Here is a 16,945-nt window from a genome sequence, read left to right as displayed (position 1 = left end):
GGTATAGTTTAGGAGATTTTGAGACTGGAGTCAGTGTAATTAATTTAGAACTACAAATCAATAGGCCTGGCCAGCTTGCAGGATCACTAATGGAGCCTGTGGTTCATTCATTTTTAAAGGGGTAAACTTGATTATGACTGACTCCTCTGCAATGGCAGTGATGATGCAGGCTGATGTGTGTCAGATGCCAGAATCTGATACATCCTATTCAAACTCCAGATCCTTTCCTGGTTGTGACATACTCAATGACTGAGCATCAGAGAGGCCTACTGCTCAGGTCACTTTCTGAGATTTAGCTGCAGAGGCTTAGGACACAAATATGGACTCAAGGATGTAGAAGCCTATTGTCTCTTCAGCTACCAGGCCTGACTTACTTTTCCCTCGTCAAAGCTCCTGGTTCCTGTTGCCCAACCAACTTTTGAAACTCGAAATACGTGACAACTATTTAAGGTCCCCATCCAGCTTCTCCCAACCACTTCCAAAGGATCCTATCTTGATTGCTAAAGCTGTAAGTCTACCTTTGGGCTTCCTAGGTGGCTCAGTGGTGAAGAATGTCTGCCAATGCAGGAGTTTGATCTCTGAGTTGGGAAAATCCCCTGGAGAAGGAAATGGCAACCTACTCCAGTATTCTTGCCTGGAAATCCCATGGACAGAGGAGCCTGGTGGGCTACAGTCCACGGGGTGGCCAAGAGTTGGATGTGACTGAGCGACTGAGCACACATACATACACAAGACTGCCTGTGACCTTATTTTTGAGACCCCTGGGGGATTTTTGCAGGTTATGGCTGAACTTGATTTAAACTATCCTTACATATAAAATAGAAACTTGCAAAAAAAGATTGAGACTTCCCCAGTAGTCCAGGAGTTGATTCCATGCTTCCACTGTAGGGGGTACAGATTCCATCTCTGGTGGGGGAACTAAGATCCTGCATGCTGCATGGTGCAGCCAGAAAGAAAAAAAAGAGAAAAAATAAAAGGATAAATTAAGGGAAGTACTTCTCTTTACAGAAAATTTCAAATAGGTCTCAAAATAAGTTCTTCTGCATGCAAAGAGCCAACTCATTGGAAAAGGCCCTGATGCTGGGACAGATTGAAGGCAAAAGAAGAAGGGGGCAACAGAGGATAAGATTGTTGGATAGTATCACTGACTCAATGGACATGAGTCTGAGCAAACTCCAGGAGACAGAGGAGCCTGGCGTGCTGCAGTCTGTGGGGTTGCAAAGAGTCAGATATGACTTAGCAATTGAACCACAACAATGGTATTTAAAATACCATTTAATGTTTACAAAACCCTTTTCTGTGATCACGGGTACACATAAAGTAAGGTCAGTCGGCATTTTCTCATTTCCTGACCAGCTCAATGCATTCAGCCCAGCTGCCCAGTGATAACCTGTCTGTGAACACTCTCCTTGTTGATGCATCTCCATCCCAGGTTTCTCTTTCCCTTTTCATTCACTTATGTTTCCAGGCATTACCTCTGAAATAAACCACAAGCACCCAAAGTGTTGTCTCAGGATCTGCTTTTGGGAGACATCTGAGCTCACACCACTTCCTCATCATGGGAGTGGCAACTGTAGGGCCCTGGTAGTTGGGGTACGATGTCTGTCTCGCCTCTGGCCTGCTTCTTCTTTTGTTGCCCTTTGATCTGCTTCTGTACCCCACGCCTTCCATCCTGTTGTGCGCTAGAGGAGATGCTTCCTTTTAAATCAACTGATCAACTGGTTTAAAAAGATTCTCTGCCAATGCTCAAAGATAGCCTTTAAGGGTTGAGCTTGGCTGCTAAATCTACAGCATGCCATGGGTTCTAGAAACTTCCATTGGTCCCATCAACCCTCTTCTACTCAGATAGGAGGGGTGAACAGTTCCAGGGCTGACGCCAGGGTTCTAGAAATCCGAGTCTCTAAGTTCCCTAGAGGACCTTTCAATCATTTCCACACAATTCCATGTGACAGAAAACCGAGGGAGGTGGGAGGGAGGTTTAAGAGGGAGGGGATGTATTTTAGCTGATTCACATTGTTGTGCTGGAGAAGGCAATGGCATCCCACTCCAGTACTCTTGCCTGGAAAATCCCATGGACAGAGGAACCTAGTAGGCTGCAGTCCATGGGGTCACTAAGAGTCAGATGCGACTGAGCAACTTCACTTTCATGCATTGGAGAAGGAAATGGCAACCCACTCCAGTGTTCTTGCCTGGAGAATCCCAGGGACGGGGGAGCCTGGTGGGCTGCCATCTATGGGGTTGCACAGAGTCAGACAAAACTGAAGTGACTTAGCAGCAGCAGCAGCATTGTTGTGCAGCAGAAGCCAACACAATATTGTAAAGCAATTGTCCTCCAATTAAAAAAAAACAAAACTGAGCAGCAGGGAGGGTGAACATTTGCAACATTTTGTCCATCAGAGAGTCATAACTCAGATCTCTGACCCCCTACACCTCTGCTTTTCCTTTTCTGAGCTTCTGAACACATTCCACCATCATCTCCTTGTTCTATTCGTTCCCCTCACTGATCAATACTTCCAGGATTTATTTCCGGTTGCTTTAAGGCTTCAAAGACCCTGAACCCTTGAATTACATTTATGCAGTTCAGTTTCATGGCTCTGCAGCCCTCCCTTTCCCTGCCCCATTCTGAGGTTGAAAATCAATTGCTACCAATATTTTTGCAACTAAGAAAAACTAGGAAATAAGTGGATGTCCAAAGGACTGTCTGTAGACTGCTTCCATAATTAAGCTCCCCTTGGAATTTCTGTGACTGGAGGCAGATTATTGCTAGTCTGGTCCACTGTACCCTGAGAAGACACAAATGTGCATCCTGCTGAACTCAAGAGCATCTCACCTGCCACCTGAACTCCTCAAAGCCAATGCTCAGCTGTTTTTCCCTTGACTTGACTGATAATCTCAGGTTAGGCAAGGCCTTGGTTTTGTCCCCTGTTCCCACCTGGCTTTCTCAGAACTGAGTCCCCCTAGCTCAGAGTAGCCAGTTTCCTCATTCTTTCAACTTCTCATTCTTTGTCCAAGCAAGCTGTTTTTTCCTCCAACCTAAAATGCCAAATTAGTATTTATTTTCCACATTCTTATCTTGATCGTTTTTTGGGTGGGTTTATTTGTGTTCTCAAACAGATGCTGGAGGACAAAGCCCTGACTTTGATCTGCTTTCTGGCATCACATGTAGCTTGTTAGGGACCAAATATGTGTTCCCCACCCCCTTCCCATGCTGAAACCCTAGTTCCAGTGTAGCTGTATTAGGTGATGGGGCCTTCACAGAACTAATGAAGGGTAAATTCATAAGGTCATAAGGGTGAGGCCCTGATCTGATAGGATGGGTGTCTTTATAAGAAGAGGCACCAGAGAGCTTGTTTCTGTGACGGTAGCGCCAAGGAAAGCCCGTTTCCAGACAGAGAGAGAAGGCAGCCATCTACAGGCTAGGAAAAGAGCCCTCTCCCGGAATCAAATCAGCTGGAACCTTGATTGTGGACTTCCAGCCTCCAGAACTATAAGAAAAGAAATCCCTTTTACTTAAGACACCCAATGTATGGTATTCCATTATGGCGGTCTGAACTAATTAAAACACAACTGTTGATAGAGAATGTGGTCCCCAGCCTCAGAGCTGCTTCTGCATGAAAAACTAGCTAACTTAGTAGAGTCCCAAACCAAACCTTCCTCTGCTACCATCATTCAGGAACTCCCATCCTTGCCTCGCTGTATGTGACAGCCTCTTCCCAAGTGTGAACAAGGATCTGTGCTGTGCTCAGTTGCTTCAGCTTTTACAACCCTGTGGAAAGTAGCCCAACTGGTTCCTCTGTCCAAGGGATTCTCCAGGCAAGAATGCTGCAGTTGGGTTGCCATTTCCTCCTCCAGGGGATCTTCTCGACCCAGGAATCGAATCTGTCTCTCTTATGTCTCCCACATTGGCAGGTGGGTTCTTTACCACTAGCACCACTGGGAAGCCCTTCCCAAGTGTGAACCAGGTTCTGAACCACAAGCAAATCTTTTACCTCTTTGTTTACGTTGCCTCTGGTATTCCATTAGATGTCCAGTCTTCAGAATGTCTGGCCCGACACCTCTTGTATCTTCTTTTCCCAGGCCTTATTACCCTGCCCTGTGCTCTTGAGATGTCCTCTTAACAGTCCTCAATGCCATCATTATCTAGCATACAGAAGAGGAAATGGCAGAGGCTCAGAAGTAACACATGCCAGCTTGCATAACTGATAAATAATAGGACTAGGTTCAAACCCAGTTCAGTTTTGCCCCCAGTCCAGTATACTTGCTGCTAACTTGTTTAGCGCTCTTTCTATATCACTAGACTTTTTAATGTTCTGCCTTTAACTGGAGTGATTTATGAAACTGTCCTACACCCGTTAGCAGATGGTAAGCTCTTGGAAGGTAGCTTGTCTTGATCACCCTTATACCCTGGGTGCTGGCTAAGCCCTTGCCCTGGGGAGGGACTTAAGAAAAGGTAATGAATTGAAACTAAGAGACAGTCATCACAATGCTGATACAGGGAAGAGTAGCTTAGGAGATTTAGAAGAAGCTGGTAGAAAGAGGTTTCTGGATGGAACTGGAGATGATGAAGATAATTTGGCTGGGCAAAGAAGGGGGTGCTCTGGGGCCTCGGTGTCATGAAGTTGTAGCTGAGGCAGACGGTGAACTTGTGGGCTTGCCTGGTGGCTCAGGTGGTACAGAATCTGCCTGCCAATTCAGGAGACACAGGTTCCATCCCTGGGTCGGGAAGATCCCCCGGAGAAGGAAATGGCTACTCACTCTAGTACTCTGCCTGGAGAGTCCCATGGACAGAGGGGCCTGGCGGGCTGCAGTCCCTGGGGTCACAGAGTCGGACACAACTGAGTGGCCAACACACTAACAGTGAATCTGTGAAAGGAGGCTGACTTGGTGGACCCTGGAGTTTCTGCATTGGGTTCAGCTGTGGACACCTGTGAACACCGAGCAGGTCAATTAATTTCTTTAGATGTTGGTTTCCTAATGCAGGGATCCCCAACCTCCAGGATCTGATGTTGATGATCTGATGTGGAGCTGATGTAGTAATAATAGAAATAAAGTGCACAAGAAATGTAATGCATTTGAATTATCTCCCAATCATCTCCCCCATCCCCCGTCCATAAAAAAATTGCCTTCCACGAAGTCGGGTCCTGGTTCCCAAAAGGTTTGAGGCCGCTCTTCTAATGTGTAAAGTAAGAAAAGTAAGAGTACCTACCATTTTGGGTTAATGTGAAGAATAAGGAGGAGGATAGCATGTGTAAAGGATTTAGTACATTGTTTGGACCCAAAACATGTTATTTTTATTAATAATAAATAGTACTAAAATACTATTACGAATACTACAATCTGAAAGTTCACACTGACACCAGTCTAACTCTCTGAGTAAATTATTTACTTTATACTCATAGATAAGTCCACTGCTGTTGGTAGATTAAAAAACAAAATTATTTAAAAGCACTAAGAATTCCCTGGCAGTCCAGTGGTTAGGACAAGGTGCTTTCACTGGCATGGCCTGGGTTCAGTCTCTGGTTGGGGAACTAAGATCCCACAGGTCGTGCAGTGCAGTGCCATGCCCCCCTCCCTCCTTCAAAAAAGGCACCATTAAATTCATAGAAACATTTGCTTAGTATGATTTTCCTGATCAATGGATTCCAGGAGTCCCTGAATATATTTTAGCCTTATGAGAGACTCTCAGAGTTGGGAATCTAGGAGTTTTGGGAGACGGAGGAGTGGGAAACATTCATCTGGTACAAGACTAACTTGACTGAGGCACTTGGTTTGGGAACAGGCTGGTGGGAGTCCCTGCTCCACTTATGGGCTATGCCTTTAAAGACTTTAGGAAAATCCCTTCTCTTCAACACTTTGGCCACTGGATGTGGACAGCTGACTCTGATGATCTGCAGACCCTCATGCTGGGAAAGACTGAAGGCGGGAGGAGAAGGGGTGACAGAGGATGGGATGGTTGGATGACATCCCTACTCAATGGACATGAGCTTGAGCAAACTCCGGGAGACAATGAAGGAGAGGGAAGCCTGGAACGATGCAGTTCATGGGGTCACAAAGGGTCTCTCGGACCTGACTGAGAGGCTGACCATCAGCTTCGCTCTCAGCTGCCTCAGCCCTAAAATGAGCTTAACATCACCCTAGGGCCATAGGAGGGGTTCAGTAGACACTGTGCAAACTAAGAATTGGTAGATAAAGATGCCCGTGCAGCCCAAACTCAAACGGCCTTGGAGTTTCATCCTGTGAGGCCCCAGTTCTCAAACTTCCCATCACAGCACCTCAGCATCGCCGCCTGTGCAGAGAATGAGGCTTCTCAGGCCTACCCCACACCCCAGATCAAACTTTGCAGGAGGGGTCGGCAATCAGCGCTTTTGCAATCCCTCTCGGTGATCCTTGGACCTTCACGTTTGAGACACTCTGAGGGAATACGGAGCCATTAGGGTGTTTGGCCAGTGGACTGACAGTGATACAACGACTGTTTGCAGACCATTTATTCACGTTCAACAGGATGAAACTGTCTAACTGCGGACTGGCTTCCAAAGTCCCGGAAGTCCTGTCCATGGCTCCTCAGCGATATCTAGGCACAGAACTTGGGTCAAGACTCCTGGTCCACGCCTCGTCCAGAGTGAGGAACTCCGCACAGGCAGTGAAAGGAGCGGGTCGGGGTCAGTTTCCGCCCAAAGTCTCGGGACCCGTCGGCCCAGTGATGCTCGGCGAATCCCCAACTACAACCAGGTCACCGGTTCAGCCTGGAAAAGAAGAGAAAGGACCAGAGAAGCCGGCAGGGAAACCGGAAACGAGGGTCTCCAGGGGCCAGACACGGCGGTGGGGGATGCGATGGGAGGAGAGGGGGGCGCGGGCGCCGGGAGGACCCTCCCGCTCGGGGATCCCGGCGGGGCGGGGCGGGGCTCCGCGGGGGCGGGGGTCGGCCCGCCCCTCCGCCCGAGGCAGGGAGGTGGGGGTCCGGGCCGGCTTCCCTTTGTCCCGGGTGCGCCCCCCCCCGGCCCCGCGCGCGGTCGCCGCCCGGGCCCCACCCCGCTGGAGATTCGCGCGGCTGCCCGCGCCCCCCGCCCTGCCGCCTCCGGGCGCGAGCGCGCTTCCGCCCGCTTTTCCTGCCAGAGGAGGAAAGGGGGAGCTGTTCGCTCTCCTCCGAGTACGATTTCGGTGTCCCGTGTCTCCTCCTCCCGCGCCGCCGCCGCCCCCGCCCCCCGCTCATCTTTGTCTGGCGGCCTCGCGCTCCGGGCTCCACACTCGGCGGCGCCGCGGCCCCTGCTCCGGGCCGCTAGTGCAGGCGCGCGCGGGGCGCGGGGCCGGGGCCTGAGGCGCGGGCGACGCCCGGGGGCCTGCCGGCCGCCCCGGCCATGGAGTGAGCGCCGCCGCCGCCCGCCAGCGCTCGCCCCGCCCGCCGCCCCCGGCCTCGCCCGCGGGCCCGCGCCGCCCGCCGGGCCTCCGACGCCCAGAAACACGCCGGAGACCTACTGATCGTGGCCGATCCGCGGAGGCAGAAAGGGAAGATGGCGAACGACTCCCCTGCCAAAAGTCTGGTGGACATCGACCTGTCCTCCCTGCGGGTGAGTGGCGGCCCGGGAACACCCCGGCGCGGGGCGCGGGGCGCGCGGGGACCCGGGGCCGCGCCCTGGCCGCCCGGGCGCTCGGGCGCCGCCGCGGGAAGAACCGCGGGCACGGCGGCCCCTTTGTCTGCCCGCGTCGACGGGTGCGGGGGCCCCGGGGGCGCGACCCTTAGCCGGCGCCGCCGTCGCCCGGGACCCCCGGTCCTCGGATGGCGGCCCTCGGGCTCCGGCGACCCCACCGCGCGAAGCCCACCGCTGGGGTCGCCGCCCTTTCTCTCCGGCTGCCCTGCTTCTTTCTTCATTGTTGTGCAGCTTTCCGACGCTCACCCCTCCCCTCTTTCTCCTCCAGGATCCGGCGGGGATTTTCGAGCTGGTGGAAGTGGTGGGAAATGGCACCTACGGACAAGTCTATAAGGTCGGTACGGGCGCCTCCTTTGTTTCCTGGGGACGGGTTGAAACTTCTGGTCCGGGGGCGCCGGGGGATGGACACGCCGCCGCCCGGAGGCCACGCCGCGCGGCTGAAGTTGGGAGAAGGGGCTCTCCTCGCCGTCCCGCTGTTTTTTAGCAGAGTTTATATTCACACTGGCCTGAAAAGACCTCATTTCCTGGCTCTCAGATAAGGAAATAACGCTCCACTCTCGGGCATGCACTTCCATAAAATGGGAAAGCGTTTTTTTTTTTTGCATCAGACACCCTACATATGTCCCCCCCGCCGCGTTTTTCCCAGGTCTGGCCTTCGGAGTTGGTGTGTTCATTAAAATTCAGAATAGGCAGGCCTCGCCTGTGATTATCCCAAAGCACGGCCTTGGCCTCCTTGAGAATTGTCTTCGTGTTGCCTCGTTTGAATGCTCGCCTGGAGTCCAGGGAGCGGAGTTTGCTGATACCTGGTTTTGCATTATCACCCGCATACGTTGTACCGATGGGCGCATATTTGGGGGTTCAGGGGAGGGCTGTGTGTTTGGGTAGCAGGAGCAGGAAGAATTACAGGGTGAGGATTATACAGTCTGAATTCCAGGAATAACCTGTTTGACAGGTGTGTAATTGAACCAGAAATGAGACAGAGCCCAGGAGTGGCGAGGGTGCCCAGATTTCACACCTACCCCAGGTCTTTTTCTCTTTCTTTTAACACGTCCCCCCCCCCCCCCCCCCCTTGAAACTAACAAATTCGGAGATTCTGAGTCGGCCCGAGTAACAGACACCTGATGAGACTGAGCATGTTGCTGGTCTGATTCGGTGCAAATTGTATCGACTACAGAGAACTCTGGCTAATGGAGGCACTGGGCCTTGAATGTTTGCAACAGAATGTGAAATTCTCCGTGTTCTGATTTGTTTCTTATTACTGAAGGCTCTCTCCAAGTTATCTGCATCACATCAGGGGTGTTCATAGCTGTTCCCTGTTTTCTAGTTGGATTGGGATAGAAGAAGAAAAAAAATCTTATGAAGCAGGGCTTTGTGGTTCGCTGTGAAGAATTGTCATTGTCTGGTGAGAAGTGGAGGAGGGGGGGTTGGAAGCTGACTGTAGACATTTTCTTCGGCCAGATTAAGTGTGGATCCCATTGTCCCTTTCTCTGCTCTGTGAATAGGGTTTATCTATACACAGCTCCAACTTTTCCCTGATCCCAGCCGTGTACTGGCCTGTGGTCTGAACTGGATGGAGTCCGTCTTTTTAGGTGATCTCAAGTGAATCAGCATGTGTTCTGTTGGCTAACAGTTGGGGCCAGGGCCAGGTTTTTGAATTTGAAAGAGAGCCCTGTTAAGCTCGGCCTGCCGGGCTCAACTGAATTTGGAAGCTTTTGGAAAATTTTGGAAACGGTCATGTTGCAACTCCCTGAGTGGTCTGCTAACTGGTTCCAAGACCATTCTCCCCAGCCTCAGTGTTTGTTTAAGCACTGGTTGGTTTTTCCTAACCGAGTTTTTCTGGCCAGATCCGAGTGGTGACCATCCTCGTCCAAGTGAGTTAGCCAGGGCTTTTTTTGACGTGGTTACAGAGAAGTTGGATTGTTTGGGTCTTCAAGGGTCAGCATGAATGTGAAGGCTGGTGGAAGTAGACCAGAAGCTGTCGTTTTTGTTTTTAAACTGTAAGAGAAAAAGAGAGTGAACCCTGAATGTGTCTTCATGGGTTTAGGAGCCTGGGGGCTCTTAGTGGGAGCAGCTGGGGCAGGTTCACTCCCAAGGTTTCCCCTGCTCCTTCCCTCTGGTTCCATACTCTCTTCCCGAAAGCTTTTGGGATCGATTTGCTAAGCACCAGGTTTGGAAAGCCACTGGGATCGGGGCAGTAACAGGCTCTCTGGCTCTCTCCTTACAAAGTCAGTACAATTGAGAAGGAATTCTCAAATTATGCAAAGCCGAGGAAACTATAGGAAATCTGTGCAACAATGACCTGCAGTCTGAAGCAGAACAGGGGAGCTTTTGCTTGCCTGCAGTTGTTTTATTATTACGGAGAATTTGAAACAGACACTGGCGAGGGAGAGGAAGAGGACAGCACCGGCTTCACGGTGACCAGCACATGACTAATCTGGTTTTTTCTGCTGTCCTTCTCCCACCTCCATTATCTTCACATAAAACTCAGATGCCATTTCCCCATAAATACTTCAGTTGGTGTCTTTTATTTTTTTAGGTAGTCTCCATGCTGTTCTCACACCAAAAAAACTGAATTCCTTCCTAGCAAATGTTCAGTTTTTCTTTTTTAAATTGAAGTCTAGTTGATTCGCAGTGTTATGTTAATTTCAGGTGTACAGAAAAATGATTCCATTATATGTGTATGTATGTAAGTATTCTTTTCCAGATTCTTTTCCCTCGTAGATTATTACAGACTATTGAGTTACCTGTGCTATGTAGTAGGTCCTCATTAGCTGTCTGTTTTATGTATAGTAGTGAGTATATGTTATCCCCAAACTCCTAATTTATCCCCCGTCCCTGGTTTTGTAACCATAAGTTTGTTTCAGATGTTCCGTGCTAAATTTTCCTGATCGTCTTATTTATGTTTTCTTACTCTCCTGATAAAGTCTTTCGTATTTTTGAACTGACCCTGGGAAGTTGAGTCTCTGGTGAAAGAGCAGAAACCGCTAACATCTCCATTTTCCCCCTCCCTTTGTTGTTGTTTCTAGAAACATTTTCTTTCTTTTTTTTTTCCTAGAACCATTTTCATCATGCCTAGAAGTGTGTTTAGGGTTTCTGTTGGCATGATTTGCATACACTGGTTTTGTGATTAGATTATTGACACTCTAGCATTTGTTTGCTCTTCCTGAACATCCATCAGTGTGACTAGTGTCAGAGTTTGGAAATTAAAAGAACAGGTGTAGGGGAAACACCTGTAAGCTGAGCAACCTGTAGTCCTAGTTTATTTCATTGTTAGATTTTCTGTTTTTTATTTTTTTCTGTGAACTTCTTTAGTGATTAGTGGTTGCTTAGTTTTAGAAGAATGTGTTTACATGAAGTGAATGAGTTGAGAGAGGGAGTTTGCTGAGTTTTGATATGTTCTATGAAAATGGCTTTCTTGGGGAGAGTTTAGAATTTTCTCCATTCCTGACTAAAACGGTATAGTTGAACAGTACATAACTATTTTTAATAAAAGGATGTGAGACGTAGGCTGTATTCTATTTAGAGAAACTTAGTTTTTGCTTTAGGTTTTTGAGTGATCATAGGGAAGGATACTCATAAATTAAAAAGTGAAAAACATTGTGAATTTCTGTTTGCAGGGTTTTATTTGGAGTACCATACATTGATAAAAGAAGTGTCTGTAAAATGTTCCTGTGTGTGTCAAGTAGTGCATGTAGTAGGTGTAGTGAATTTTAATTATTGTCATCAAAAGGGGGCAATGATAACAGGAAGAATCCAAACCAGGACTGATAGATCGAAGTTCATTTTTGTATCATTGGAGTTTGTTATTTTTAAATTTGGCCGGTTTTGTTTCTTTTCTTGGGGTAGCTACTCTTATTTTGCTTTTTGTGAGCATTCAGTGGCCAGTGGTCCAAAATGTCTTGGATAAAGACAGGAAAATCCTGCACTGGATAGGCCTGGGAGTTGGGGGTGGGGTGAGGGGGTGGTTAGGGAGCTGAGAATCCAGCAGCCCCCTTTCCTGGAGTCAGGGCTTCCTCACTGGAGGGATGATGAGCATCTTGACTTTGACTCTGTCCTTCTGGGCTGGAGGCCTTGAAGGTTGAGGAGGAGGCAGTTCCTCCAGGCCTGAAGGTGATGAGTAGAGTTAACCTGAGAGTTGGCCACCTGTTAGGCGCTGTGCAAATGCCGTCCCCCTCTTTTTTTGAAAGTGGGGGTATGTGTGGCTGAAGGTGACCCTCTGGGAGTGGCAGGAGGGCTCGGGGGTGGTGGGCATCTGGAGGAGGGTTTATTCCTGTTGGTGTTGAGGATTCCCCTAGTTCCTTGACATCAAGGATCCATTGGAAGTTTGGGGGTCTCTGAGAGTAGGAGGCTTGCTCAGGTTTGAAGGAGGAGAAGGTGAGATGGTTGGCCTGGATCAGTGGTCCAGGAGAGAGGAGGGGAAGGCCAGGCCTGGGCAGGGCAGAGCAGCAGAGAGGAGTGTTGGAATGAGTACTTGGGCTTCTTTCCTTGATCAACTCACTCCCTGTCTGCAAGCTTTGGTGTGATCCTTTACATGGGTCCACTGTTTGCCGGCTGGATAAGAAGGAGCCTTGGGATTTGTGAAAGTGCTGAAATTGCTTTCGATTGCTCAGCAGTAAAAGTACCATGTAAATCGTGTAGCTTTAAAAAATCATCAGTGTAACATTTTGGAGCAGGCACTTAAACTTTTGTGGGGGGGCTGGTTTCTGCAAATGTTACCTTGTCAGGGTAGTGACTCTTGCTCTTAATTAGAGGTAAAGACATTCACTGGGTTTCAATGAACTTTGTAGAACTGCCTGTTTTCCTTAAGAGGAGGGTTGAAAAAAAAAAAAAAAAAAAAAAAAAAGAGGAGGGTTGATCGGCCTCTGAGTGGCATGTACAGACTTGTTCAGAGACACAGAGTTCCTTCCTGCTGGAAAGATTCCGGGCCTGAGTTTAAGGGAGGTGGAGAGGACACACAGAGGCAAGTGGCTCTCTTAAAAAAAATTATCAACCCAAACTTCCAAAAACTGTTTTGAAATGAAACTAAATCAGGAATGTCAAAAGCCTTGTAGAAAAGCCAACCATCAGATAACACCCTGCTGATGGTAGTTTTTTTTTAAACTCTTTATTGCTTGAAACTTTGTAATACAGTGTTTATTTCTGTAGCTTGCAGAGGTGTATTTTGCCTCCCCGTAACCCCTAATGGATCTCAGATATGTGTCTGTGTGTATTGACATTATCCAAAAATATTATCCGGGGGCCCTTTTGGTACAGAGTGTGTGTTCATAGATTTTTGTGGACTGACCCTGGAAAAGCAAAGATGATTTTTGGAAAAATAGATCCTACTTTGGAAGTAGGATCCTACTTTGGAACCCGTGAGCAGGTGTGCTAAACCACGGAATAATGTAAAGCGTTTATCCCCAGGGAACAAAAAAATACTATAAAATGCATTTTAACCTAAATGTGGGTGCTTTGACACATGCATTTCGTATATGGTCTTTTATTTTGTTTCTTTGTTAGTAAATATATACTTTTATCTTGTTATGAATAGCAGCTTGAGCCAAGACATAAATCCAGAATTGGTTAAGAAAAGGGCAAAAAATGCAAGTTTGCAAGCCGAAGGGTTGCCTGCCCTCAGAGCTGTCGGGCGTTCTCTGTCTCAGCTGCTCTGCCTTTAGGGTGCCTGTGCTTTTCAGCCTTAGTAACACTTTCAGTTGTCTGTTCTGATGACTTACATTGGCGGACAGCAGTGCATACAAATTATCTCACAAGCACACGGCTCACAGACCCAGGTGGCCTGGGTACCAAACGGGACTGTTGCCCAGAGAGCAGCACTGGAAGCTTCACTCTCTGTCTTATAAAGGAAAACGTACAAGAGTGCGGACCAAGAATTCATGGTGTTGGAGTCAAGAACTTAATCTGCAGTGGGTTCTCAAAATCGAACACTGCCTGTTTAGAACTTTTTGTGATGATTTTAAGGGTCGAAACACAATTTTAGGTCATCACCTTACTGTTTGAAAATCAGGGTTTTAAAAACTTTGTTTCTTCCACAAGTAGCTAGATATATAGCTAGTGGATCGCGGGTCATCTTAAAAGTACTTGCAAGTAATTGCTGTAGATATTTAGTATAAACAGATTTTTTGTGAATTCAGGTTGGTTTTAGTACCGCTCTGAATTGTCAGTGTTAACATATTAAAAAGCTGTGTTGAACGTTTAATTTGGGACCTGATTTTCATCGGGACATGATTATCAGGGGGGTAGAGATTCCCAAGTACTTTTAGAAGATTCTGTTTACAGTTATTAATATTTTGGTCTCATAATATGATAATGCAAGAATTGAATCAGGATACATTTGTTGGTCACAACTGAACAACAACATTTTTTGGACTTAGGGAGGGATGGTGAGGAAGAGAATGGAAACCAGGGCAATGTTAATATCACCGGTGACCAGCATGGCAGCTGAACGGTCGCAGGTTTTTATGATACTCTGTTAGGAGGCTGGCTCAGTGATAAACGTCAGCTGGCATCGTTCACAAGCAAAGGGAGCGATGTGTTGGCACGCGCTGAGTTGCGCGGCACTGTTTTCTGTAAGAATTTCAAAAGGAAGGACTAAATGATAAGTTTTAGAACTTCTCAAGTTTTAAAAACTGGATCTTAGAAACTGACATCTGTGTAGCATCATGAGGAACTTCGAGCTGATTTCGGGAGATGAGTTAACCACGCGGGGCTGGCGTCCTGCCTCTCAGGGCGCTCACTGCCCTGCAGCCCGAGCTGGGCCCTGCCCGCGTGGTCCGTGTCCATGCCGCGGTGCAGGCAGCGTGTTTAGCCTCCCGGAGCCAGGGAAGACGGGGTGGACACCGCGTGCCAGACATGTACCATCCTGAGCCGGCTCTGTCTCCCCAGGCCCTGCACCCAGGCACGGCCCATGCACCCAACCCCAGCTTTCCAGCCTCCATGGGGCTTCTCTGGGCCGTAAAATACAGTACCAACTAGACAAGGAAAGAGACAGAAAATCAGATACAGAAAATACCACCCTGAATCTTTTTTTTTTTAATTTAGTTTATTGGAGTATAGTTCATTCTACAATGTTGTGTTAATTTCTGCTGTATAGCAGAGTGATTCAGTTTTTTTAAATATATATATAAAATACACATTCTTTTTCATATTGTATGCACATTCTTTTCCATTATGGTTTATTATAGCATCTTTCATATAGTTCCCTGTGCTATATATGGTACTACTGTATAAGGTCCTACAAAGATAAACAGTATTGAAACTTAGAGTTGTCCTATTCCAAGATGCTTTTAGTTGATCCATCTGAAATGAACTGCTGTATTTTTAAATTATATGCTTACATGGGTTTTTCTTGGTTTATTAGTTTTGTACACTTCCTGACTTCTAGAGATGGTGGTTATGGTTTTTGAACTACTGTTGTGGTCTTTTGTGAAGAATTAGCTGGTATACCTGCCCGCCTCCCTTAGATGAGTATATCATAATTTGGGGTTAAGATGATAATTGCATTATACCGCTTATCTCTGAGCCAAGTAGTCTAATAGGATTCTGTTTTCTGTTTTAAACACTTGAAAAGTTACATCAAATGCCTAGCAGAGTTCAGCTTTTATCAAGTTTTTTTTTAAACACGACAGTGACTTATTGTTTCAGATAGCTTATTTTTTGTTGTTCAGTTGTTGCGTCCGGCTCTTTGCGACCCCACGGACTGCAGCATGCCAGGCTTTCCTGTCCTTCGCTATCTCATAGAGTTTGCTCACATTCATCTCTGTTGAGTCGGTGGTGCCATCCAACCATTTCTTCCTCTGACGCCCACTTCTCCTTTGGCCCTCAAGCTTTCCCAACATCAGGGTCTTTTCCAGTGAGTCAGCTCTTCACATCAGGTAGCCAAGGTATCGGAGTTTCAGCTTCTGTCCTTCCAGTGAATATTCAGGATTGATTTCCTTTAGGACTGACTGGTTTGATCTCCTTGCAGTCCAAGGGACTCTCAAGTCTTCTCCAGCACCACAGTTCGAAAACATCCACTTTTTGGCGCTCAGCCTTCTTTATGGTCCAATTCTCACATCTGTACATGACTACTGGAAAAACCATAGCTTTGATGATATGGACCTTTGTTGGCAAAGTGATGTCTCTGCTTTTTAATACGCGTCTAGATTTGTCATAGCTTTCCTTCCAAGGAGCCTATAGATTCAGTTTTTTCTCCCTGAAGGGGAGCTGGCCAGGTATACGTGCCCCAGCCTTGGTGTGTCTTAGCTCTGGTCCTGGACCATCTATTTCCTGGATACCTCAGTCTTTTTTTTTGTTTTTTTTTTTGGTTTACTGCCTTAACTTTCCTGAAGCACATCCTCCAGGCGCAAAAATTTTGTCTTTGGATTGCTGAAAATGTTTGCATTCTACCTTCGCATGGGATTTATATATTAGCTGGTGGAAAATATTGTTGGCTGGAAATTCATTTTTCTCTTGGAGTTTTGAAGACACTGCTCTTCTGTTTGAGTGTGACCTGTTCTAATTTCTTTGGGGAAGCTTTTAGCATATTCTCTTTATTCCTGATGTTCTTAGATTTTGTGATTGTCGTGTATTGTCATTCACTGTTTCAAGAGCTTGGTTAATTCTTTTCATTAGGAGCTGCCCTTTTCTTCTGGGAAATTTTTCTTTTTTCCCCCTTCAAATTCCCAGCCTTCTCTTTCTGAAAGTCCTATTAGTCACCTCTTTGATTTATTTTCTTATCTTTTCCTCTATTGTTATGTAGTTTTCAATCTTTTTTGTCCTACTATTATGAAATGCCTTTGACTTTCCATTTCAATGTTTCTATTGAATTTTAAGCCTTGTCATATTTTTAATTTATGAGAAGCCCTTTTTCACAGTTTTTTTTTCTTTTTTTTTTGGCAAACTGCATCTATTCTTTCTTGGATTTATTCTTATCTCTCTGAGGATATTGCATGTAGATATTTTTGGTTGGTTGGTTTTCTTGAGCTCCTGTATTATTTTCCCTTTTCCTCCAGATTTCATTTTTCTTGTTTGTTTTTTTGGGTCTCTATATGTTAGTGTGTGTGTATTCTTTTTCAGATTCTTTTCCCTGATTGGTTATTATAAAGTCTGAGTGTTGTTTCTTGCGCTGTACAGTAGGTGCCGGTTGGTTTTCTGTTTTACATGCAGTGATGTGTATATGTTCATCCCAACCTTGTAGCTTATCGCCGTTGTACCACACCAGCCTCCTGGAGACAGAGAAGTTTGTTCAGCAGGTTTGTTTCTTTAATCAGCTTTATTGAGGTGTATTTTACGCACTCTGGAGCTCACCTGCCTCAAGCCTG

General features: G+C 46.9%; 1 protein-coding gene across 34 annotated transcripts in view; it reads left to right on the top strand.

The window, feature by feature from the left end:
- The first annotated feature begins 7,232 nt into the window (after positions 1–7,232).
- The window catches only part of MAP4K4 (mitogen-activated protein kinase kinase kinase kinase 4), a 146,781-nt gene continuing 137,068 nt past the window's right edge, over positions 7,233–16,945 (top strand). For 14 of the 34 annotated variants that reach the window (XM_065929700.1, XM_065929691.1, XM_065929680.1 and 11 more), the window contains exons 1-2: positions 7,236–7,565; positions 7,915–7,980. In XM_065929700.1, the coding sequence (XP_065785772.1) occupies positions 7,509–7,565; positions 7,915–7,980 (123 nt within the window). In that variant the 5' untranslated portion in view covers positions 7,236–7,508. Of the gene's footprint in view, positions 7,566–7,914; positions 7,981–16,945 lie in introns of all 34 variants that reach the window. The other 20 variants (XM_065929686.1, XM_065929689.1, XM_065929669.1 and 17 more) reach the window with 4 other exon arrangements.

Source organism: Muntiacus reevesi, chromosome 3 (assembly GCF_963930625.1).
Source record: "Muntiacus reevesi chromosome 3, mMunRee1.1, whole genome shotgun sequence".
NCBI classification, from domain to species: domain Eukaryota; kingdom Metazoa; phylum Chordata; class Mammalia; order Artiodactyla; family Cervidae; genus Muntiacus; species Muntiacus reevesi.
The sequence above is the reverse complement of the archived record's forward strand: the minus strand, read 5'-3'. Positions and strand labels throughout refer to the sequence as shown.